The sequence below is a fragment of the Cyprinodon variegatus genome, unplaced genomic scaffold (assembly GCF_000732505.1).
Source record: "Cyprinodon variegatus isolate N-32 unplaced genomic scaffold, C_variegatus-1.0 Scaffold39, whole genome shotgun sequence".
NCBI lineage: Eukaryota > Metazoa > Chordata > Actinopteri > Cyprinodontiformes > Cyprinodontidae > Cyprinodon > Cyprinodon variegatus.
Window position 1 is genome coordinate 1,426,797 of NW_015150492.1, and position 20,204 is coordinate 1,447,000.

The 20,204-nt window shown below is 36.8% G+C and overlaps 2 protein-coding genes across 2 annotated transcripts in view; one reads left to right on the forward strand and one right to left on the reverse strand.

The window, feature by feature from the left end:
- The window catches only part of usp14 (ubiquitin specific peptidase 14 (tRNA-guanine transglycosylase)), an 11,822-nt gene extending 5,435 nt beyond the window's left edge, over positions 1–6,387 (forward strand). The window contains exons 4-16 of the mRNA XM_015369917.1: positions 41–145; positions 810–913; positions 1,040–1,098; positions 1,183–1,313; positions 1,403–1,483; positions 1,561–1,643; positions 1,775–1,889; positions 2,047–2,112; positions 2,224–2,316; positions 2,415–2,543; positions 2,635–2,695; positions 3,387–3,494; positions 5,573–6,387. Coding sequence (XP_015225403.1) covers positions 41–145; positions 810–913; positions 1,040–1,098; positions 1,183–1,313; positions 1,403–1,483; positions 1,561–1,643; positions 1,775–1,889; positions 2,047–2,112; positions 2,224–2,316; positions 2,415–2,543; positions 2,635–2,695; positions 3,387–3,494; positions 5,573–5,718 — 1,281 coding nt within the window. The 3' untranslated portion in view covers positions 5,719–6,387. The remainder of the gene's footprint in view (positions 1–40; positions 146–809; positions 914–1,039; positions 1,099–1,182; positions 1,314–1,402; positions 1,484–1,560; positions 1,644–1,774; positions 1,890–2,046; positions 2,113–2,223; positions 2,317–2,414; positions 2,544–2,634; positions 2,696–3,386; positions 3,495–5,572) is intronic.
- thoc1 (THO complex 1) lies at positions 6,267–15,071 on the reverse strand. Its single transcript, XM_015369915.1, has 21 exons — positions 14,994–15,071; positions 14,706–14,779; positions 14,145–14,205; positions 13,985–14,054; positions 13,441–13,559; positions 13,297–13,345; positions 13,110–13,205; positions 12,937–13,019; positions 12,787–12,860; positions 12,568–12,676; positions 12,249–12,383; positions 12,025–12,125; positions 11,862–11,928; positions 10,714–10,764; positions 10,542–10,612; positions 10,308–10,403; positions 9,266–9,331; positions 8,828–8,911; positions 8,563–8,710; positions 8,379–8,463; positions 6,267–6,847 (listed from the first exon to the last, which is right to left on the reverse strand). Exons 1-21 carry the CDS (start codon positions 15,039–15,041, stop codon positions 6,570–6,572), a joined length of 1,965 nt encoding a protein of 654 aa, XP_015225401.1. The 5' UTR covers positions 15,042–15,071; the 3' UTR covers positions 6,267–6,569.
- Between the last annotated feature and the right edge of the window lie 5,133 nt (positions 15,072–20,204).

Genomic DNA, 20,204 nt, shown 5'->3' on the forward strand with positions numbered 1-20,204 from the left:
GGTAGACCTACTGATTTTAAGTCTTAACTGTGTTTCATAGGGAATGACCCTGCTGATGATGGGCTCTGCAGATGCCCTGCCTGAGGAGCCGGTGGTTCGACCCATGTTTGTGGAGGATATGACTGAGGAGCAGCTCGCTTCAGCGGTTGGTACATTTGACAGAGACGGTTACAAAGAAATTTCTGTTTTCGATGATTTTCTTGATATTAGTAATGAATTTGCAAAAATATCCCAAATTTACATAAAGTCATCAAGCTGTTTTCCTCTCATAAGTTATGGCAGTATAGTTTGAAGTCGAAATGCACATTTGTAGTTCTGCAGAATAGGCATCTCAGGCTCCTTACAAAGGGATAGATTTTTAAAAATGCTTTTATAATTAGGGTTGCACAATAAGTCTTCAGATGTTTCAGTAATGATCTAATCATCTTTTACAACAAACAAATGAAAATATCGAAAATGGAATGTTTGGAGCTGATGGCGTTGCACAGAGAGGTAGTTTATAAGTAATTGGTAAACATCTAGGAAACAAAAAGTGATGAACTGATGTCACTCAGCTATTGAAGTAAAAAAAAAAAAAAAGAAATTTAGATCTGAATCTTCACAAACCAAAAATTTGATTAATGAATAAAATGGATTAATAGTCCAGCCCTGCTAGCAGCAGCCCTTGATCTGTGAAAACCACTGGTTAAGCATAAGATCGTTCAGTTCGGATCACCAGCCAACTTCCTTCTTTCTTTTAATGTTAAGCTGATTTTATTCTTAATACCTCTGGAAAGAACTTCTGCAACCGTTTGTATTGCTGTGTTCAGATGGAGCTTCCCTGCGGCCTGACAAACCTGGGTAACACCTGCTACATGAACGCCACTGTGCAGTGTCTACGCTCCGTGCCGGAGCTTAAAACGGCTCTCAGGAGGTAAGGAGGAAAGACATGGCATAAATGATAGTTCCAAAACTTCGGCATGCTGAATAATTTAGGTTGTTACTAGTTTTGGTGAAAAACTCCTGATATCCTGTTTCAGTGACCTTTTATGGTTCATAGGTATTCAGGCGCTCTGCGATCCTCAGGAGCAAATGCCCCGGCACAATACATCACTGCAGGTTTGTTGCTGTTTTATTTTCCATTATAATTTTTTTCAAATTTGTAAATGTTTGTAAAATTTGATTTCTCTTTTTGATCGCCAGCGCTGCGGGATTTATACGAGACTATGGACAAAACCTCCTCCAGCCTTCCTCCCATAATCCTGCTGCAGTTCCTCCACATGGCCTTTCCACAGTTTGCTGAGAAGGGAGACCAAGGACAGTATCTTCAGCAGGTCAGGAACCCCTGGATTCATCTCTGTTGCTTAGAGTTACAACAAACACAGCATTGCATCAATTTATTAATTTTCTTTCTGTTTCCCAGGATGCTAATGAGTGCTGGCTGCAGATGATGAGGGTACTTCAGCAGAAGTTGGAGCCACTTGAGCCAGAGACTCCCATGGAGGTAATCTCTATTTTACTTTGTGTTTTATGGACTCTATGCATGTTTAGTATCTAATGTTTTTTTTTTTCCATGTCTAGACTGAGTCAGCAGGTGGCGCTGTCTCTGCATCCTCAAAGAAGAACTTTATTGATCAGTATTTCGGTGTAGAATTTGAAACTTCGTATCCTTTCACCTTATCTGTGATAAATTCTGGTCTCCGGTTATGTTTTTCTATTTTTAGTTATTTTCTTTATTTAAATGCAACATAGCAATGATAAATATTCTGTAGTTTGACTTAACTCTTGAGTTCAGCATGAAATGCACAGAGTCTGAGGAAGAAGAGCCAATCAAGGGCAAAGAAAGTCAGCTCCAGCTCAGCTGCTTCATTAACCAGGAAGTTAAATACCTCGCTACAGGGCTGCGACTGGTAAGTACTGTTTAGGGTCGCCCATTATAGAGAGTCCAGCTGCCACCAATGGGGTTATTTCACTTCAGAATGCATTTCTGTAACTTAGCATCTCATTATAACGTGGTGAGCAGTTAGTCAGCCAGGTGATGTAGAGCTAATCCTGTTCTTTCCCCAGAGACTGCAAGAAGAAATCACAAAAATGTCTCCAACCTTGGATAGAAACGCTTTGTATATCAAATCTGTAAGTATAAATTGTTTCCTACTTATATATTTTTTCATTAAGTTATTGGACCAAAATGTGACGTTTTCCCACCTGCCTGCTTGATATTTATCTGTCCTTATCCTCCACCAGTCAAAAGTTAGCCGCCTCCCTGCCTACTTAACTGTCCAAATGGTCCGATTTTTCTACAAGGAGAAGGAGTCGGTCAATGCAAAAGTTCTAAAGGTTTTTCCCTATTATTATTATTATTCCTTCACAGCAGCTGTCATTCTAACCCCCTTGGTAGAACTAATCTTTTATTTTTTTTATCATGAATTGTGAAGGATGTTAAGTTCCCACTCATGTTGGACGTATACGAGTTGTGCACCCCGGAGCTCCAGGAAAAAATGTTGACGATTAGGTCAAAGTTTAAGGAGATGGAGGACAAGAAACTGGAGAAACAGCAGCAGAAGGTATGAAAAATGGTTTTGAATGTCTACAATTTGGATTTATTTAGCTGTATTAGTACTAATTTGTGTGTTTTTTTATTATTTTTTTTATTAGGTGTTGACAAAGCCAGATGCATCAAAGGAAGTAAAATATGAGCCGTTCTCTTTCCCAGATGGTATGTTGAGTTATTCTCCCCAGCATTCCATATTTATTTCTCTATGCATAAACATCCACTATAACTTTTTGATTTTTTTTGGATTTTTATTTTAAAATGAAGGTATAGGTATGAGAACTCAGCAGAATCTGTAATTACGATAAGAAAATTGAGTAGAAAACCTGAAAATATGAAGGATCTATTACACCACCAGGCTTAAGAAGATGATGCTCTTTTTTGTTAATAAGCACACTTTATAATAAATAAAAATCAGATAAATTTCATTTTAGGCAGTACCAAAGTCGATTTTGGTATCCAGATCAAGGCATGTAAGACAAGTGAAGTTTATAGAACATTTTAATGAAGTAAAGAGTAGAAAAGGTCAAATATAATGAGACAAACATAAATTTAAAAACATCCCACAGTCCTTATGACGACTAATGATGATGTGGCTGCAGTGAAAGCTGGGCTGACGTTTCACAGGAGAAAGTTCTAGAGGTTCATATCTGCATTCCAGAAGGGAGGCTGTTGTACTCATTAAGGAAAGCATTACTTCCTTCATCTGTAAGACGTTATTTACAAACATATAAAAAATCAAAAAGGTGATTAAGTTCATTAAGGTCTTTTGTAAACTAAGCTTTCAATCCATGTTTTTGCTCAGAATGGAAACTCATTTGATCTGAAATGATTAGAATTGATCTCCTCCCTGTAGACGTCGGTTCCAACAACAGCGGCTACTATGACCTGCAGGCTGTACTGACACACCAGGGTCGCTCCAGCTCATCGGGGCATTATGTTGGATGGGTCAAGAGGAAAGAAGGTAACCGCATGTGTTTGTGTAATCTGAATGCCACCAAAGCTCTAATAGTATTGACTTTATAATCTGTTTACAGAATAGATGCTGTAAACACAGATGCTCTTGGCACTCTGACTAAAATCTGCTAATTTCTCACCCAAACCATGAAGAACTAAATAACAGATACATTTTTACCCTACAGTGAACATACCATGTTTCTGGTTTTCCTGCAGAAAAAGGCACAAAAGCTGCACAAAGCTCCTACAGAGGACACAACTTTGATTCAGCCTGAGAGAAAACTGAAAATATTACAGCAGACTGTCATTGCTTTATCCTTGAAAGAGCTCATTTTATTTTTAAACATTCAGGATTAGAAGGTGCTGGCAGTCTATTTAAAATTGTATTGTTGATGTAAAACTCTACTGATGCTACCTAGCATAGCTTCATAGACCCAACATTCTAACCGCTAAGACAGGTAGACGCTTAACAAAGAATATTAATAGGAAATTATGTCTATAAACTCTCATCACATCTCAGCCTGCATCTGCGCCCACATTTCTTTAAGTTAGGGAATTAACCTAAGTTTTCTGAAACATGAATGCGCTATCTTAATATGGGGCACGCCGCCAGCACTGTCTCCAGAACTTCTAGTACATCACGCTAGGGATGCACGATATAATCGGCCCCCTATCGGTATTGGCCTTAAAACTGAATATAGGACATCGGCCACCCCACCGATATTTAACCCAATATTCGATCAGCTTCTGAGTTTCCAAAGTCTAAAAAATATATATATATATTACTTCTTCTTCCTCAAAAACTTCTTTTTTACAGACTTAAAAACTTCTAAAGACGAAGGAAAAAATATTGATACATTAAAATATCACAATATCTTCATATGCTGATATATTGCCATTTAAAAACACCATATCAATCTCTTTTACTAATGAAATATTGCTATATGTCATCGTTATGCTACGAAATCCCCCAAAAATTCACCAAATGTTGCCATATTTTTATATGTTGATATATTGACGCGGTATCGATCTATTTTACTAACAAAATCTCACAAGAATTTGCAAAATATCACAAGAGTTTGTAACAGAAAGATGAAATTTCACGAGATTTTGAAAGTAAAATAGATCGATACCGCGTTTTTAAAAATCAATTTGATATCAGCATATGAAAATATATTTGAGTATATTATTTTTCAAAGTGTCAGAAATGGATAACAAAACTGATAATTTCAATGACTACTTATTTTTGTCCAGCTTTAACATCGGCATCGATATCGGTTATCGGCTACATGAGTTTTAAAATATCGGATATCGGCCAAAATCCCAATATCGTGCATCCCTACATTACGCCAGCAGTCTCTACTGGCCAGCAGAAGAGACCTGTTTATAGAGAACCAGGGTTCATTCTTTCACCTAAAGTTCTCTTTCAACATCTGTTTGAGTTTCTCACTATGACATATTGTGACTACCGTGTTGCCAGATAAGCTTACTAAAGGATCTGAACGAAGAACTGTGTGGTAACGTCCAACCTATAGAACCTAGTGAAGGTATGTGGCATTGCCCAGCTAGAGTTATACAAATGTCCTTCAAAGGTTTGCCCTGTAACAGTGCCCAAGATGACAACATACCACAAGTGTGATGACCTTATTAGGGGTGAAAGGCCCCTTGTCTCATAGGCCATGGTAATGGCTCCTTCTATCTAAAGCCAGAGACATTGTTTAGTGAGGCGTTTTCTTTTATGTGGTGGAGGCCATGATACAAACAGCTGCTCACATTTCCGGAGAGTTTCTATGCTCATGCAGCTTGTTTTAGCTGCAGGACCTTTAGATGCACATCAACCACAGACTTTGTGTGTAAACCAGCCACTGCTGCCATTTTTAATTTATAAAAAAAAAAATCCTAAAGAATTATCGTATTTGTACCTGGTTAGTTTAGGATCATTTTGTAATTAATTCACGATGATTTGGATGAATAACTACTTGTGAGATCCTAAAGGATAAATATCGTGATCAGTTTGTAGTTTTTGAACCACCTACTGTAACGCCAAGACAAGCAAATTTATTTTTTTTTTTTTTCCTTCAACAGATGAGTGGGTGAAGTTCGATGACGACAAGGTGAGCGTGGTCTCACCAGAGGACATCCTGCGGCTGTCTGGAGGAGGCGACTGGCATATAGCTTATGTTCTACTGTACGGGCCGCGGCGGCTGGAAATACTTGAAGAGGAGCAGTAGCTGGAGGGAGATTTCTTACACAGCATCCATATTTACAGATTGCCATTTCCAAGCACTGTCTGCATAGATGTGCAATAAAACTGGTGTCTTTAAAGATTTTTTTTTTGTAACCAACACTTATGCTTGTAAAAGAAATTGTGTTAATGTTCAACCATAGTGTGCTTTGAATATGGAGATCTGATGAAAGGCAACTCTCTTGACTGGATCCTTTAGATTTTAAAGTCTGGCTCAACAGTTTCTTTAGAGGTTTTATACACATTGTATATTTTTAAAGCCTTTCAAAAGGTGATCACAAGAGCAAAAAATATTTCTCTTTAGCCATTTAACCACGTTTTCCATTAAAATCCCCTCCAAATTGTTGTCCTTGACATTCTGGATTGTGTTGGATTCATAACAGAACACTTGTTCACCTCTTGGGCCTTTGGGTTCAGTCTCAGGTCTTAAGTGCTTGGCACGCTTCATCTCCTGCGATTGTTCTCAAAATGTATTGACAGATGAGGCTCTGTCTGCCAAATATCCATTAATGCTGTTTTCAGGGAAGTGGTTTGGAACAGGTTGGCCTCATGGTGAACCGTGTGGAGGAGCTTAAGGATGCTTGGCTTTGAAACGCTGTTATTTGGAACGCTTACTTCAATGTATGTCAAATCCAAAACATCCACTCTCTGTAATAAGTTATTAATTGATTGCTGGTGAAAATAAACAGTTGAAACCAAAGAGTGATTTTATGTGACCTTGAGACAAACATTTTGAAAAAGAGTTTATTAAATTTCTACAGTGAAAAAAGTTTTGAAACTATAGCACATACGAAAAACAGAAGTTGCTCTGACGTAATGTTAGAGATTAAACATATTTTACGATTCACTGAGACTGTCTGCAATCTGGGAGAAACCTGAGGCATTAAGAGCCGTCACCAGGTTCTCCACTGTAGCCTGTTGTCCCTCTCTGTCCTGCCAGGCGACCAACAGCAGCTTGGCCTGCATCTCCACGTCTTCACTGTCCGTCTCGATTTCCCGCATCTCTGCTGCCTTCATATCCAAATGAGAAGCCAGCGTCTTCCACTTAGCTCCCAGTTTGACTGCAAGTTCGTCCATCTGCTGGCCTGTTACAGTCTTACTTTGGATGCTCGGACCTTTAAAAGAAAAAACCTGAAATTGTATCATGCTGAATAGGATATGTGAAATATAAATTAGATCATGTAAGTGTTTATTTCACTAACTTGTTGATTTTAAAACAGATTGGTTTCCCAGTTTAGACACATATATTGATGCTGAATTAACAGCTGTTACTGACATCCACCACATGGGAATTGTTGAAACTGCTTCAGCAAAGCACGTTAATGGAGAATTGGGATAAATAAAGCTTCATACATAATAGGATGACAAAGGTATTGAGAGAATTTATGAGGCAAAATTTATTCAAGACCTTTGGAGAAATTCAGATGGACTAGAAAGGTGGAGTCAGCAATTCAAACATATTCACACCAGTTCAGTTCCCAAAGGACATGGGGCTTTTACCTATTCTAAGTCATAATTCATCTTTTGCTATAAACCCTTGATTTTCTAATAAACTCAATTGGAGGTTTCAATAGGCTATAAGCTCAACATGTTGGCATTTTTTGTAGATATTTGTTCAGAAAAAGAAATCCCTCTTGGGTATTTTAAATTATTTTGAAGCGCCTGCAGAGAACACTTGACTTAAAGCAATCAATATTCTAGACACAAACCAAGCACTAAAGTTTAACATTAAACCAGGTAATGATTATAACCTTTATTCTTACAGTTGTGCTTGAAAGTTAACATACACTCCCATTGCAGAAAATGATTAATTCACACTAGTGATTAAAATAACGCAAAACTGAAAGGAATTAATAAAAATAAATGAGAATTTAATAAATAAAATATAGGTTTTGAGTTTCAGTTTAAAGAGATATTTCAAAATATAAAACTCTGAACATTTCCTAAAAATTATAGAAAACACCTGATTTCAGCGATTGACTCAAAGTGTTGCTCAATAAAATTGAGTTCAGGCTTGTTATTTTAATATATGTCCATATCTTGGTCTATATCCATCTTTTACATTTTTAAAATTATTCTATTTATTAATATTGTCAATTTGAGTTTATTTTACCGGCAACTGATTCTTTTGTCTTTAATGAAAAGCTATGTAAACTTCAAAGCACAACTGTATGTGTTAAAAAGCTCACAAATAAACAGCAGCCTCACTCCTAAAGCCAGCTGATCCAGCTTACACTGGAAGAATTTGTGCCCTTTTCGGGCCAATTCTCCAGTCGTGCAAGAATTTTTTCTATCGAGCCGGGTTACAGCCTTGTTGTGTATTGTGTTGCATACAGGGGGTAACGAGGGGCAACTAGGCTCTCACGACCAGGAATCATAAGGTAGGGAGAAAATCAAACATGTTTGAAATTCAGATAGCCGTCGTAAGATCGCAACAGTGTGTCGGGCCGCACAGTGCGAGAATATGCATGGTGAGCTGTGAACTTTTAAACCCTGCGGTTTCATCGTACAGTTTGAGCTGTAGCTGTGTGCAAGGATTGAAAATATCGCACAGTGTATGCCCGGCTTTAGTGTAAAAAAGAAAAAAAAATGGGCTGACTTGTCTTGGCCTACTTAAACAATGAAGCAAGAAATCGTCAAACTCACTATCATTGCTTTCTTTAAGAAGATTGTCTCCATTATCATCATCATCCTCTTCTCCGGTCTTGATTTCTTCTGAAGGGATATCCTTCTGCATGTTTGCAAAACATGGAAACAAAACAAACCAAAATACTAGTTTTTAACATTTGCCTCATTTTGTTTGACGTTTAAAACAGGATTCTAGCCTCACCGGCAGCTCTTTGGCCAGTTTGCTGACCATGCTGTCTAGGTAGTCTGCCAGGCTTTTAAACTTCTGGTTAGTTGGCTGAAAGAAGTGTGGACTCCTCCTGGACAGCAGCCTCAAAGCTCGCCAGCCGTAGTTTGGGTTACGCACAACCCTGGGAAAAATGAGCATTGTTAGAAAGGAAACGACCAAGGAACAGATCAGGTGGATTGGATTGGATAGATGGGCTTTCACATGTTGCTGTTAAAAGTATTAAAAGGTGTCAACTGACTTGTATTCTTCCTCTATCATGTTGACTGGATCAGCCTGCTCGATAGCTTCAGCAAAGAACTCGTCCAGTGATGGCATAAACTCTCTGGGAAAACAAACACCAAATATAATCATCACCTTGCAGAAGTATTTGTTTACGCAAAACTTTTTCAGGTCACGACTACAAACTTCAAAGTGTGTTCCTGGTGTTTTATGTGAATCTATGCTTGCTGTGCCCAAATAAGGCTGGGTGCAAACTGCACTCTTGGTTTCTTTAATGAATAGATTTCTTCTCACAACTGTTAGAAAACATTTGTGGTTTTTTTTTTTTACCAGTAAGTGACTTCTAAAGCCATTCACCAACACTGGGTTAGCGTAAGCGTTATCACAGCAGAAAAAGCCAATTACACTACATTGAAGATTGTGGTTGTAGGATATGAAGTCATAAAGTCCAGATTACCTGCTTTCAGATTTGCAGGCCTCCATGTTGTCGTGGTTCAGGTTCCACAGTCGAGTCAACTCATCGCTAAGAAAAAACCAAAGAGAAGGGGTTAAAATTTTAAAAAGTCGTCCTACATCCTGCAGTAGGTCTAATCTAAAATCATTTGGTAGCTTCCTGATAATTTAATGCTGAATCTGTCAGAAGATACATTTAAAATGTAACGGGGCTGGGGCTCTAATTTCCATTAATTAGTTATGAGAGCATTTAAAAAATCCTAACTGATTACTAATAACTAATCCAACACAATCCATAACTAATTAGAGTAGGGCTGAAACCATTAATCTGATTAATTATGATTAATCGATTATTGAAATAATTGTCAACTAATTTAGTAATCGACTAACAATTAACTGGAGTATAGAGACTCTGAAACGTGCCTTTAGCTGACAGACCAACCCACTTACAGCAGCAATTATACCAAAATTGTACAAAAAAAACCCAAAAAATATTTCGCAATTAAAATAAAATAACTTCTTCGTCTGTCAATATACTCTATACAGAACTCCTCGAGTAGAAACGTTCACCTGATTTAACTTCGAAAAAAAAAAATCTTCTTTAAGGAACTTTTGACTATCTGATTATTGATTAACTGAAAAAAAATTATCGACAGATTAATGGATTTGCAAAAATAGTCATCAGTTGCAGCCCAACATTACAGCATTTGAAGTTTGAATCCAAACCATTATAATAATGGAAAAAAGGAAATGGAAATATTAGATGTCTGATTAAAGTGAAGCTTTATGATCTGTGGGCTGCACAGGACTTAAAAATAAAGATAAGGTAGCAGCAGGTGCTGCATGTTTAAAATTTATTTTTTCCCCCTAAAGATTTTAAGGACCTATGAGAACCCTGTGAATGTTCATAAATCATTAAATGTGATGAGTCATCCTGAGCCCTTTTAGCTGATCAGTTATCTGACAGGTTACTAGCGACTCCATCAGTGACGCTAAATATGATTTCCTTTTCAGCCGCGCTCTCCCCTCCTGTTCAGGTGACGTACTTTCCCATGAAAATCTTGCGGTCTGGCCCTTTTCCAAGGAAATCCTCCGGCGCTTGTCTTTTCCTGGTGGGTCTTTTGGGTTTGTCATCAACTGATCTGTTCAAGAGATGAAAAAAAAAAAAACACATAACCACTTTTTATTTTGACCTCCTGTAAAAACAAATAGGCACAAAGGTATGTCATTTTAAATAGTTATCATCTACCACTGTAAGTTGGCGAAATTCCTCTCTTTACCTTTCTTTCACAAAACTCGGGCAGCCCTCATTCTTCCAGGCGTTCCAGTTTTCCTCAGTGTTCAGGATATGCTGCCAAAGATGACAGTTTAATAATGTGACAATACCTGAAGTACGGAAAAAACCCCTGAAAACTGAGGGGTCATTGAAATATTTCTGCAAGTGTGGCTCACCTCCACCATGGTGGCAAACTTATCTCCATCAGGAGGCGTTTCTCTCAGCAGCTAGAAGAGCAGAACAAACCTTATCCATCTAGGTACTAATAACATCTGATGAATGAAAATAGATCTATTTTACTAGATACTAAGGTCAAATATGCACTGTAACCTGACTCTTCAAGGCCACATTATTATTCAGACTTTATTAGATTGTTTTTTGTTTTTTTTGTACATCAGGCAAAGCAGAGAGAGAATACCTAATGGGTCACTTATTTTATAAACTGTTATCATCTTTGCAAACTGTTTCGATTCCTGTTAAAGTAAAAAAAAGCCATGGGTTCACACTTATTACATGAGTTTACTCAACAACTAGCATCAGGAGCAGGATCTCTGTGGACAGACCACATGTCAGGAGGGTTTAGTCAACGTGGGAGCAGAGTCGGCGGTCCATACCCTGTCAGAGGTTAGGAAGTAAAGGAAGGAGACTCCTCTTTTGACGTCCCTGGCAAATCATCAAAAGATCTAAAGCAAAAGAATAAAAAAAAAGAGCTGCTGCATGCAGCTGAACTATCTGCAGGACTCAACCTAGAGGAGGTACCCATGTTAACCGTTGCATGTCCAACACCTTATGGGTCCCCCTTTATTCATTAGTTCCTTCAATAAGAACTGTAACTCAGTCCAATTGCAGCAAATTGTACTTCCCAGGTTCTATTTCTTCACCTTTAGTAGGGATAACAGTAAGAACTCTGTTGTGAGTAGTAAAGAAGCGCAGTCTGCTGTGAAACCTTCTGGATGTCATTACGTGATGGAGGGCTTTAAAAATACGTCCTCTAATGTGAAGGATTTCTGGATTCCTTCCTAATCACCTGAATGAAAAATCTTGAGAACGCTATTCTCAAGGATGCTTCAAGGATGATCTGAAGCATCCTGCTTCCTCTTCCTACCTCCTTCCTTACTGGCAGCACTATTCTGAAAGCATTTATCATGGCGGCTGCAGATAAACTTCCGGATTGGCTAAAGTTTAGCCAATATCTACCGTATAATTATCTTTATTATTATTATTATTATAGACAATAATAATAATAAAACTTTATTGATCTTAAACGCATAAAAAACTCCAAATAAATCTGAAGCTGAAAATGTTTAATGAAATATAGACAAACCTGATAAACTAGCTTAGTTGTCTCCTCAATCCATGCACTCTGGTCATCATTCAGAACACAGCTGGAGCTGCATCACGACAGGCAGGAATAAAACCATGAATATTCAAACATGGATGCTTGTTTGGCCCTCAGAGTTTAAAAGGAACATAAACACACATATCACCTTTTAAACTTAACCTGGCCCTTCAGATACTGGAAGAGGATCAAATATTGCAGCAGTATATGCCGCCTGAAGTTGCTGTCACTAAGCTGCAGGTCCATTAGCTACAAAGAGAGAAGGAAGAAAACAGTCAAGCATGGACCTTTTAGTAGATAAATGTAATTGGAAAACAAAAAAACACATTAGTGCAACCTTTTTATCAATGGTATGGAAAGTGAGCTACGAACCTTCTCACTTGTAAGGAACTTAGCAAAGTAAACATGCTCCCCATCAGATGCCCTGAGGTCCTTCATCTTCCTCTTAGATGCCTGCATGTCATCCAGCTTGAAGCTTTTAAAAACTGCAAGGGTCTCATCTGAATACTGAGAAGAATGACAGCAGGCTGGTCATAATTTAATCAGATCCTATTCTCTGGGATATTTATATTCAATCATATGTAACAAGAAGTACTTTACAAAGTTAATTATTTAATCCTTTACTTTTATATTTGCTCTGATCTGATAGTAAGAAACAATTTTCTACTGCTTTCATGCTGAAATGGTTTACCTTCAGGAATGTCATCCATGAGAATTTATCATAGCACTGCAGCGGATTCCTAAAGTAGTCTTGCAACGTCCAGAACTTTCTGTATAGGTTATAATCAATTGGGATTGAACTGAGAAAAAAAAAAAGGAATAGATTTTAATGCACTTGCCCAGGACAAAATAGGTTGTAAGTTTGAATGATAAGTATAAACCAAGCTTAGGGAAAAAAGTTTTCACCCACCAGGGGGCAGGTGCATCATCCTCCCCCATTTCCCCTTCCTCCACCTCCATGGTGTCCTCCTTTTCATCCGTTTGCTGTAAAGATAGGAAGTATGAAAATAAAAGCTGCAATAAAATCATTACAAAATCATTATCAAGAGTCAAAATGTACCTTTTGGCCAAGAGTGCTGTCCTGCTCATTCTTGTTGAACACTGTTACATTGTCCAGATTAAACTGGCTCTGAAGATTCAGACCTGGGTCAAAACACAGACAACTTTCAAGGATGTTTTTGTAATTTGAAATCATAATATACAAAACATAAAAAAAAAAACAGTTCAATTTACCTGACTTTTCAGACAGAGGGAAGAGTCGTGCCAGGAAAAGCTGGATTCGTCCACAGAACACTGTGTTCTGGGATTTGGACAGCCTCCTCAGAAGATCTACACAGACAAAATAAAAAAAAAGAAGAAACATTGACAACTTGATGCTTTCTGGGTATAGAAATCTTTATGGAGGAGATTAAATATTTACCGTTACACATTCTCAACAGGTAATTCTTTCCCGCGCTGTAAAAGGAGCTCTGAAAGATGGTGACACAACAAAAGCAGGCAAACCGTTTAGACAAAGATGCAAATATTTTCACAGCTTTAATAAAGAAAAATGGCGTTTTGTTACCGATTTCCAGGTAGAGACATTTTCCTCAACAAAACAAAATATTTTGTCACACATGTCAAGAGGAAGGCAGTCCAGCACATCTCCCAGCAGGACAAAAGGGGTTGTGGCGGAGCAGATTCCTGTACGAAACGCAGAGGAAAGCAAAAGACTAAAGGCCGAGAAGTGCTTGATGCTGACTAGGTCTGTGTGTATGTAATGGAGTGCAGGCTTAAAACATCACATGTACTAGTAGAAAACACAGATGATGTCCACAATGCGTGGCTCATATTTATAGTCAAATTCTAAGATGTTTTCTTTTACATCTATATACCCTCGCTGTAAGGAGCTGTTGTTCGTCCACCATGGGTTTTCTTACTGAACTGTGTAGGTACAAGCTTTCTAGGTATGTGTTGAGGATAATCAGGCTGTGCGGACACTGCGTGGAAGTTTGTCTTAAGAACTGAAACTAACATTGACAGAATCTTCCTAAGTATATATTTCAAACATGGTAAAAAAAATAAAAAATCACTTAGGAAAATTAGCTTAAATACTAATAAAATCATACCCTCAGTAACAGCATCAATACTCAGGTAGATGAGAGACAAGTATTCGTCACAGCTCGTTTTCTGCTCAACCTAAAATGCAGACCAAAAAAAACGATCATTAAAGGTTTGGGGGATCTTGTCAATTCAGTCAATGAATAAATGAAAAAATAAATGCCTTACAATCTGATCACCAAGAGCACCCCGGAGGGCCTGGTCAAGTGTGGTCTTCTTTTCTGTCTCACTGAAACAACAAATACAACTTTAATAGCTTGTGGGGTTTTTCACTTTGCCCCTTTTTTCCCCCCCTTTATCCAAATGATGCAATTTTTTGGTTTTTTCTTCACTGCAGCAAGGGGATAAATGGAATTCACTGTTTTAGAAAAAAAAAAATATATAAAAATGTATCCAATAACTTTATGTATCAATAATTTCTATTAAATTTTACTTTTAACCTCTCTTACTGAGAAATCTGAAGCCTGAGATTTTAGCAGTTTATCCACTATCCTAAATTATTGGAATATAATTTATTCCAAATGATGCTTGTATACAATTTACAACATAACAGGTCACCGAGGGCAAAGGATATTGAATTGGTGAATGTAATTAAATTATATTAACCTGATAAAATAGTTAACGTGTTGCTAATTTCAACATATAGCAGAAAATTCGTTCTGCAACTACAAATAAATAAAGCTAAAACAAAACCATCAACTATAAGAATATAAATATGGGATAACTTACTTTCCAGAGATCTGGTTGAACACAGTGATTAAATGTTTGCAGGTTTTCCCACAGAGTGCCTGTCTGGCAGCAGCCTGCACATTAACGAGACATAACAATATTAATCAAAAAACGGATTTAAACGAAGCTAACTTTAGCTTAGCTTCAAAGGCTAACTGCTACCGTAAGATATCACAAACTAACTGTAACCCTGAAGACTCAAAGCCTTGTCTTCACAGATAGATAAACAAAAAACGTTCAATTAAATTAATCTCTTTATGACAGTTATATAAAATAATAGTTTCCTACCGTAAATTTCTCTTTAACGTCGACAAAGTTGAACAAGGGGGGAGACATTTTTTACGCCGTAACCACCGGAAATAGAAACGAATTACTTCCGAGGTTCCCCCCCCGTCCCCAGATTATGTTGTTCTCCCATCCATAGATATCCATAATAAATAATAATCCTTTATTATGGATATCTATGCTCCCATCCGACTATAGTAAAAACGTACTAAAAAATAAATAAAGAAATACATAATAATAAAAATAAAACATAAACATATGTGGTTAGAGTACCTAAAAAATTACTCAAGTAAGAGTAGCACTTTTTTTTTTTTTTTTTTTTTTTTTTTACTCAAGTAAAAGTGAAAATTAGTCATCCAGGAAAAGACTCAAGTAAAAGTACAAAATATTTGGTAAAAAAAAGAAAAGGTTACTTGAGTACTGAGTTACTGTTGGATACTAACATCAGATTTAAAGATTTAAGAAAAGATTCTGCCATACAGGCTTTATGTGCAAGTTCTGAAATTCAAGCAGAATACAAATAAATATGAATATAAAATAACATATTTATGCAGAAGAAATACTTTTACCAATTTTTTTTCAATATAAAACTTAAAAAAAAAAAATCAATCAGTACAATGAGAACTGTATATATATTAGGATAAGGTATCAAACTTCCAATGTTAATATCTGCTCTTTACTGTATGTTTAGCTGATTTTGGAATGGTTCACATTATTCTCAGAGCAGAGGACAAAGTAGTCAGAGAATTTACTCAGGTAGGAGTAGCAATAATTTACAAGAATATTACTCAAGTAAAAGTAAAAATTATTTGCACAGTAAACCTACTCCTAAAAGTACAAGCTGTCATATGTGGACACACTGTTTATACTCTATATATCCCATGCAACTTTTTCTTCCTTTTTCTCCTTTGACTATTTGAGCTGATTATCAATCAATCAATCAATCAATCAATCAATCAATCAATCAATCAATCAATCAATCAATCAATCAATCAATCAATCAATCAATCAATCCATCTCCCTCTCCATTTTGCCATCACTTGTGACCAGAACCTCAAGATATTTTTATGCATTTAAATGCTGTTGTACATTTATGTTATCTAATAAAATAACTTTCAATCAATTAATTTGTGTGAAAACACACCCTACACACCCTCTCCACAACCTATATTCAAAACATTATAATTTATTAACCAAAATATTTTAATACCAAGTCAAATATATTTCATTGTGAAATTCAAGTGAAATACATCTAATCTAATCCACTATGTAAAATGGTTGAAAGACATGATTATAAAATGATGCAATGATGTCATAGCTTGGTATGGATTTAATGTTTGAGAACAAAAGTGTATTGAGGAGTTTGGAATGAGGTCAAATTAGCTTTTAACTTATTTAAAGCAACTGGANATTATCAATCAATCAATCAATCAATCAATCAATCAATCAATCAATCAATCAATCAATCAATCAATCAATCAATCAATCAATCAATCAATTTTTCAAAATGTTACTCAATTAATTTTACTTGGTTAATTTTACTTATTACTACCCACTGGTGTATATAACTAAACTTCACCCAGTGATTGCCAGAAAACTATGAAGCTCCTTCCTTCAGTGCTGCTGCCAGACGATGGCAGACTTTTCTGACTTTTTCTGTGTGCCAGTGATGAAGAAACATCCGGTGTTCATTCAGTGTTGTTCCATATCTTAATAAATTATTGAAAACGGTCTGCCCAATATTGGGGAATAAATATGTTGAAAGTATGGGGATATTTTTGCTCTTCTTTACTAACCAAAGCCTTTGAAATCCTTCTGATCTCTTTTAACCTTTTTTCAAACTATGACTTTAAGCAGGATATGAATTAGAAATGTTAATAAAAACGAAACAAAGCAAACAAACAAACAAACAAACAAACAAAAAAACAACCAGTTTGTTCCTTATTTAAATTTTTATTATAACAGATTGGTTTGTTTTCACACACCATCATTCACGGATTACAGCAGACGGTATGCTACAATGTATTTTTCTATTGCAAACTCTTGTGCGCCCAAAAGTGATACATTGAATAAATTCTTTTCTGATGGTGCATGCTGATTATGTATGACTTTTGAATGAGCATGCATAAATAAATATATTGTAGGAATGTGTAATAACAACCAAACAACCGTCTTTTACTGATGAATGTTGCCTCAGATCTTTACATCAAAAAGAGAAAGACCCTCTTTAATTAACTATATATATTCGTTGAATGATTATTAGTTGATACTTGTTTTAATAATTGTAATTACGGTCTAGCTTTCTGGGAGCAAAATTCATTCCAACAATTGACCACATGGCGGCAGTGTTGCACATAGTTCCTTCCACTCCAGTAATTTGAACTTCCAGACTTAAAGACTAAACTGCTATTCGTATCTCTTATAAATGCTGCATCCTGTACACTGTTTTCTAACTTCATATATCCAATCCCTTTTTGTTCATTTTTTTTTTACATGCTAATGTTATATTATTAATTATATTATAAAATATAATATTATTCATTTTCTAGCTGTGTGACTTTCTAAATTATTATAATTAGAAAAATTAACAGGGCCAGAGCTAAAGTTATGGTGGAGGATGTTCTTTTTCCGTGTGGATCATCAAAATAATTGGTCCTCCTAATTGTCAGTTATTCTCTTGATATGTTTACACAAGGTCGTCCTATGTGCTCGTCCCCATTTTTACTTACCGTTGGTGAGTCTGACATAGTTGAAAAACTGCAAAACTTTTTTTGGAAAGTAAGCCTGTATGAGCGATGCAAACAGTAACTTTTAAGCAGAGCATGCATGACAAGAAATGGGCTTGTGCACGCTCTCGCACATGTTTAATAGGCGTTCCCTGCCGGGAGCGGGTACATGATTGTGGATGTTCTTTTATTTTTCTTTAAAGTGGAGAGGACGGGTCTTTTCAAAAAATTCGCAAAAATCCTCCACAGTACCTTTAAGGTCATTTTTGTCATTTATGTTAATAAATAACTCTCCACTGCATCACATGAACCATATTAGCTTGTTTTATACATGTTAGCTTTTATGAGCATTGCATCATGTTCTGGTCACACAGGTCTGTGCTGCAGGGCTTGAATTTTTTTTTTTTTTTTTTTGATACAATACCTTTTTACAATGTCCCAGTACATATCAGGATCTCTGGAACATGACAATTATTAAACTGAAGTTTCCTACTTATCCGAGGAACATGAAAAGATGCTCTGAAATGTGCAGTACAGTTCATGACCTCTCTGTTTAAAGCTGACTCATGATTCACTTCCTGCTCCTTGTCGACAAGTGTTTAAATCCTTACTGTGAAATATGAAGTGACTCCTAGGAGAAGAAGTGCTGTAGTTGTCAAATAAGTAGTGTCACACAGAAGGAGTGAGAATGTATTCTCAGGATTCCTGTGTAGTCTGTGGAGCTGAAGATAATGGGTAGTGAGGGATGCTTTCACTGGAACCTTGCTTCTTACATATTTACCTCCACCCTACAATTTTGCAAAACTTTTAACAGATAGTTGCTAAACCTGATGAGACACAAAAAGGGAGTGAGAATCATCCCCTGTTTTATAGGGAAGGGAAACCTTGTCTTTCTTAACAAAGTAAATTTCCACTAGCATAATTCACAAATTCTATGAAATTATCAATAAGAAGAAAATAAAATCTCCCTGATTAGATTACTGGATCAAATCTGGTTTGCTGAAATGCAGAAAAGCTAAATCTTTGAGACCCTTTCCCCCTTAAAATGATAATTTTCCAGTGTTTCTCTAAAAGCAGTCTAAATCAGGTCAGTTCCAGTCTCCCAACCGTTTCTTTTGCCGAGACAAATAAAATGAAAAGAAAGCCGAACGGTGTCTGATGCCAAGTTCCAGACCAATCCAGTTCAACTGCGAGAGCCAGATAATTTGATGAACACTCCGAGAAAAATGAAGTTGGGGGTAACAAAAAGAGCATTGTCTATGTTGTTGGAGACAAACTTCAAAACAAGAGGCGAAACACAATGCTCTGACCCCTGAGGTTAAACACACAAAGGAAGAGGGTTTTAAACTAGTCCTGTTTGTCACATGGTGCAAATTCCACCATAAACAAAGCATGTGAAGAAGAGCCACTGTCATATAAAGAAGATGAACCCATTTTTAGATTTAACACCATGCTGCACCTCAGCTGTGAGCACAGGATGAAGCCAGATGAAGGTCCACATACAGAGTGAGGACCCATATTTCTAATTAGATTGAGCCAGCTGTTGTGTTTGAATTTAGTGATGGATGCTAATTCCTGTTGTCTCTAAAGCAACTTCCTATTTATGCTTCAGCTGCAAACTGTCTATGGATTTGTATTTGGCAAAAGCTGCATTATAATTTCTTGAATTAAAAGAGTTAAATGGATTTTTCTGTTGCACAAAAGGGGACATAATATGAGGCACTACTTTACTGCCTCAGAAGATTTTTTTGGGACATTTTGTTAATGATCTTCGCACACGGAGGACAGCACCATCATGTTCACCCAACCGCCCAGCTATTGTGATTGGTGCCTAAGCTAACAATAACTTATGTGTATTTAAACGACCTTGGTTGGATTGCCCGGGCAGTATTTCTCTGTTGATGAATGTCCAGTTATGGAGCAGCTTAAAGTCATTTGATGTTTATTCAATGATTAGCTAGGGGTGTGGAGATCATCAAATATCCACAAGCCATAAAACAGAATGTGAGAGGGGCCACGTGTGTGGATAGAGAGACAACATTCTTGTGTCAGAGCCAAGCGGGAAATCTCCATGATGGCCCCCATCTTGTATAATCAAGGTTGTTGTTTTTTCTTATTATACAAGATGGGAAAATTGAAAGTGTTTGTTTATCTAATTACCTGACCCAGCAGACAAGGTTATTTGAATCACACCCTTCAAGGCATAAAACCAAAAAGTGCCATATAGGTTAAAATATTCCAGCAGTAAGGTAGCATAAATTAAAAGAAATGGAATTTTCAAAAGTTTTTAAATGGTCTTTATTGAGTAAAACACAGTCCACAATTCTGGGGTTGCAACTGCAGCATTGTTGTTCCACGGCCTATTAAATAACAAGGCATAACTGTTCTACAACATTTATTTTTTAACAGATATTGTTCATATTCTTATGCGCATTCGCCCCTTATTCAGTCCTATTGTGATATTCTCTCCCATCCATGCCTTCATCCC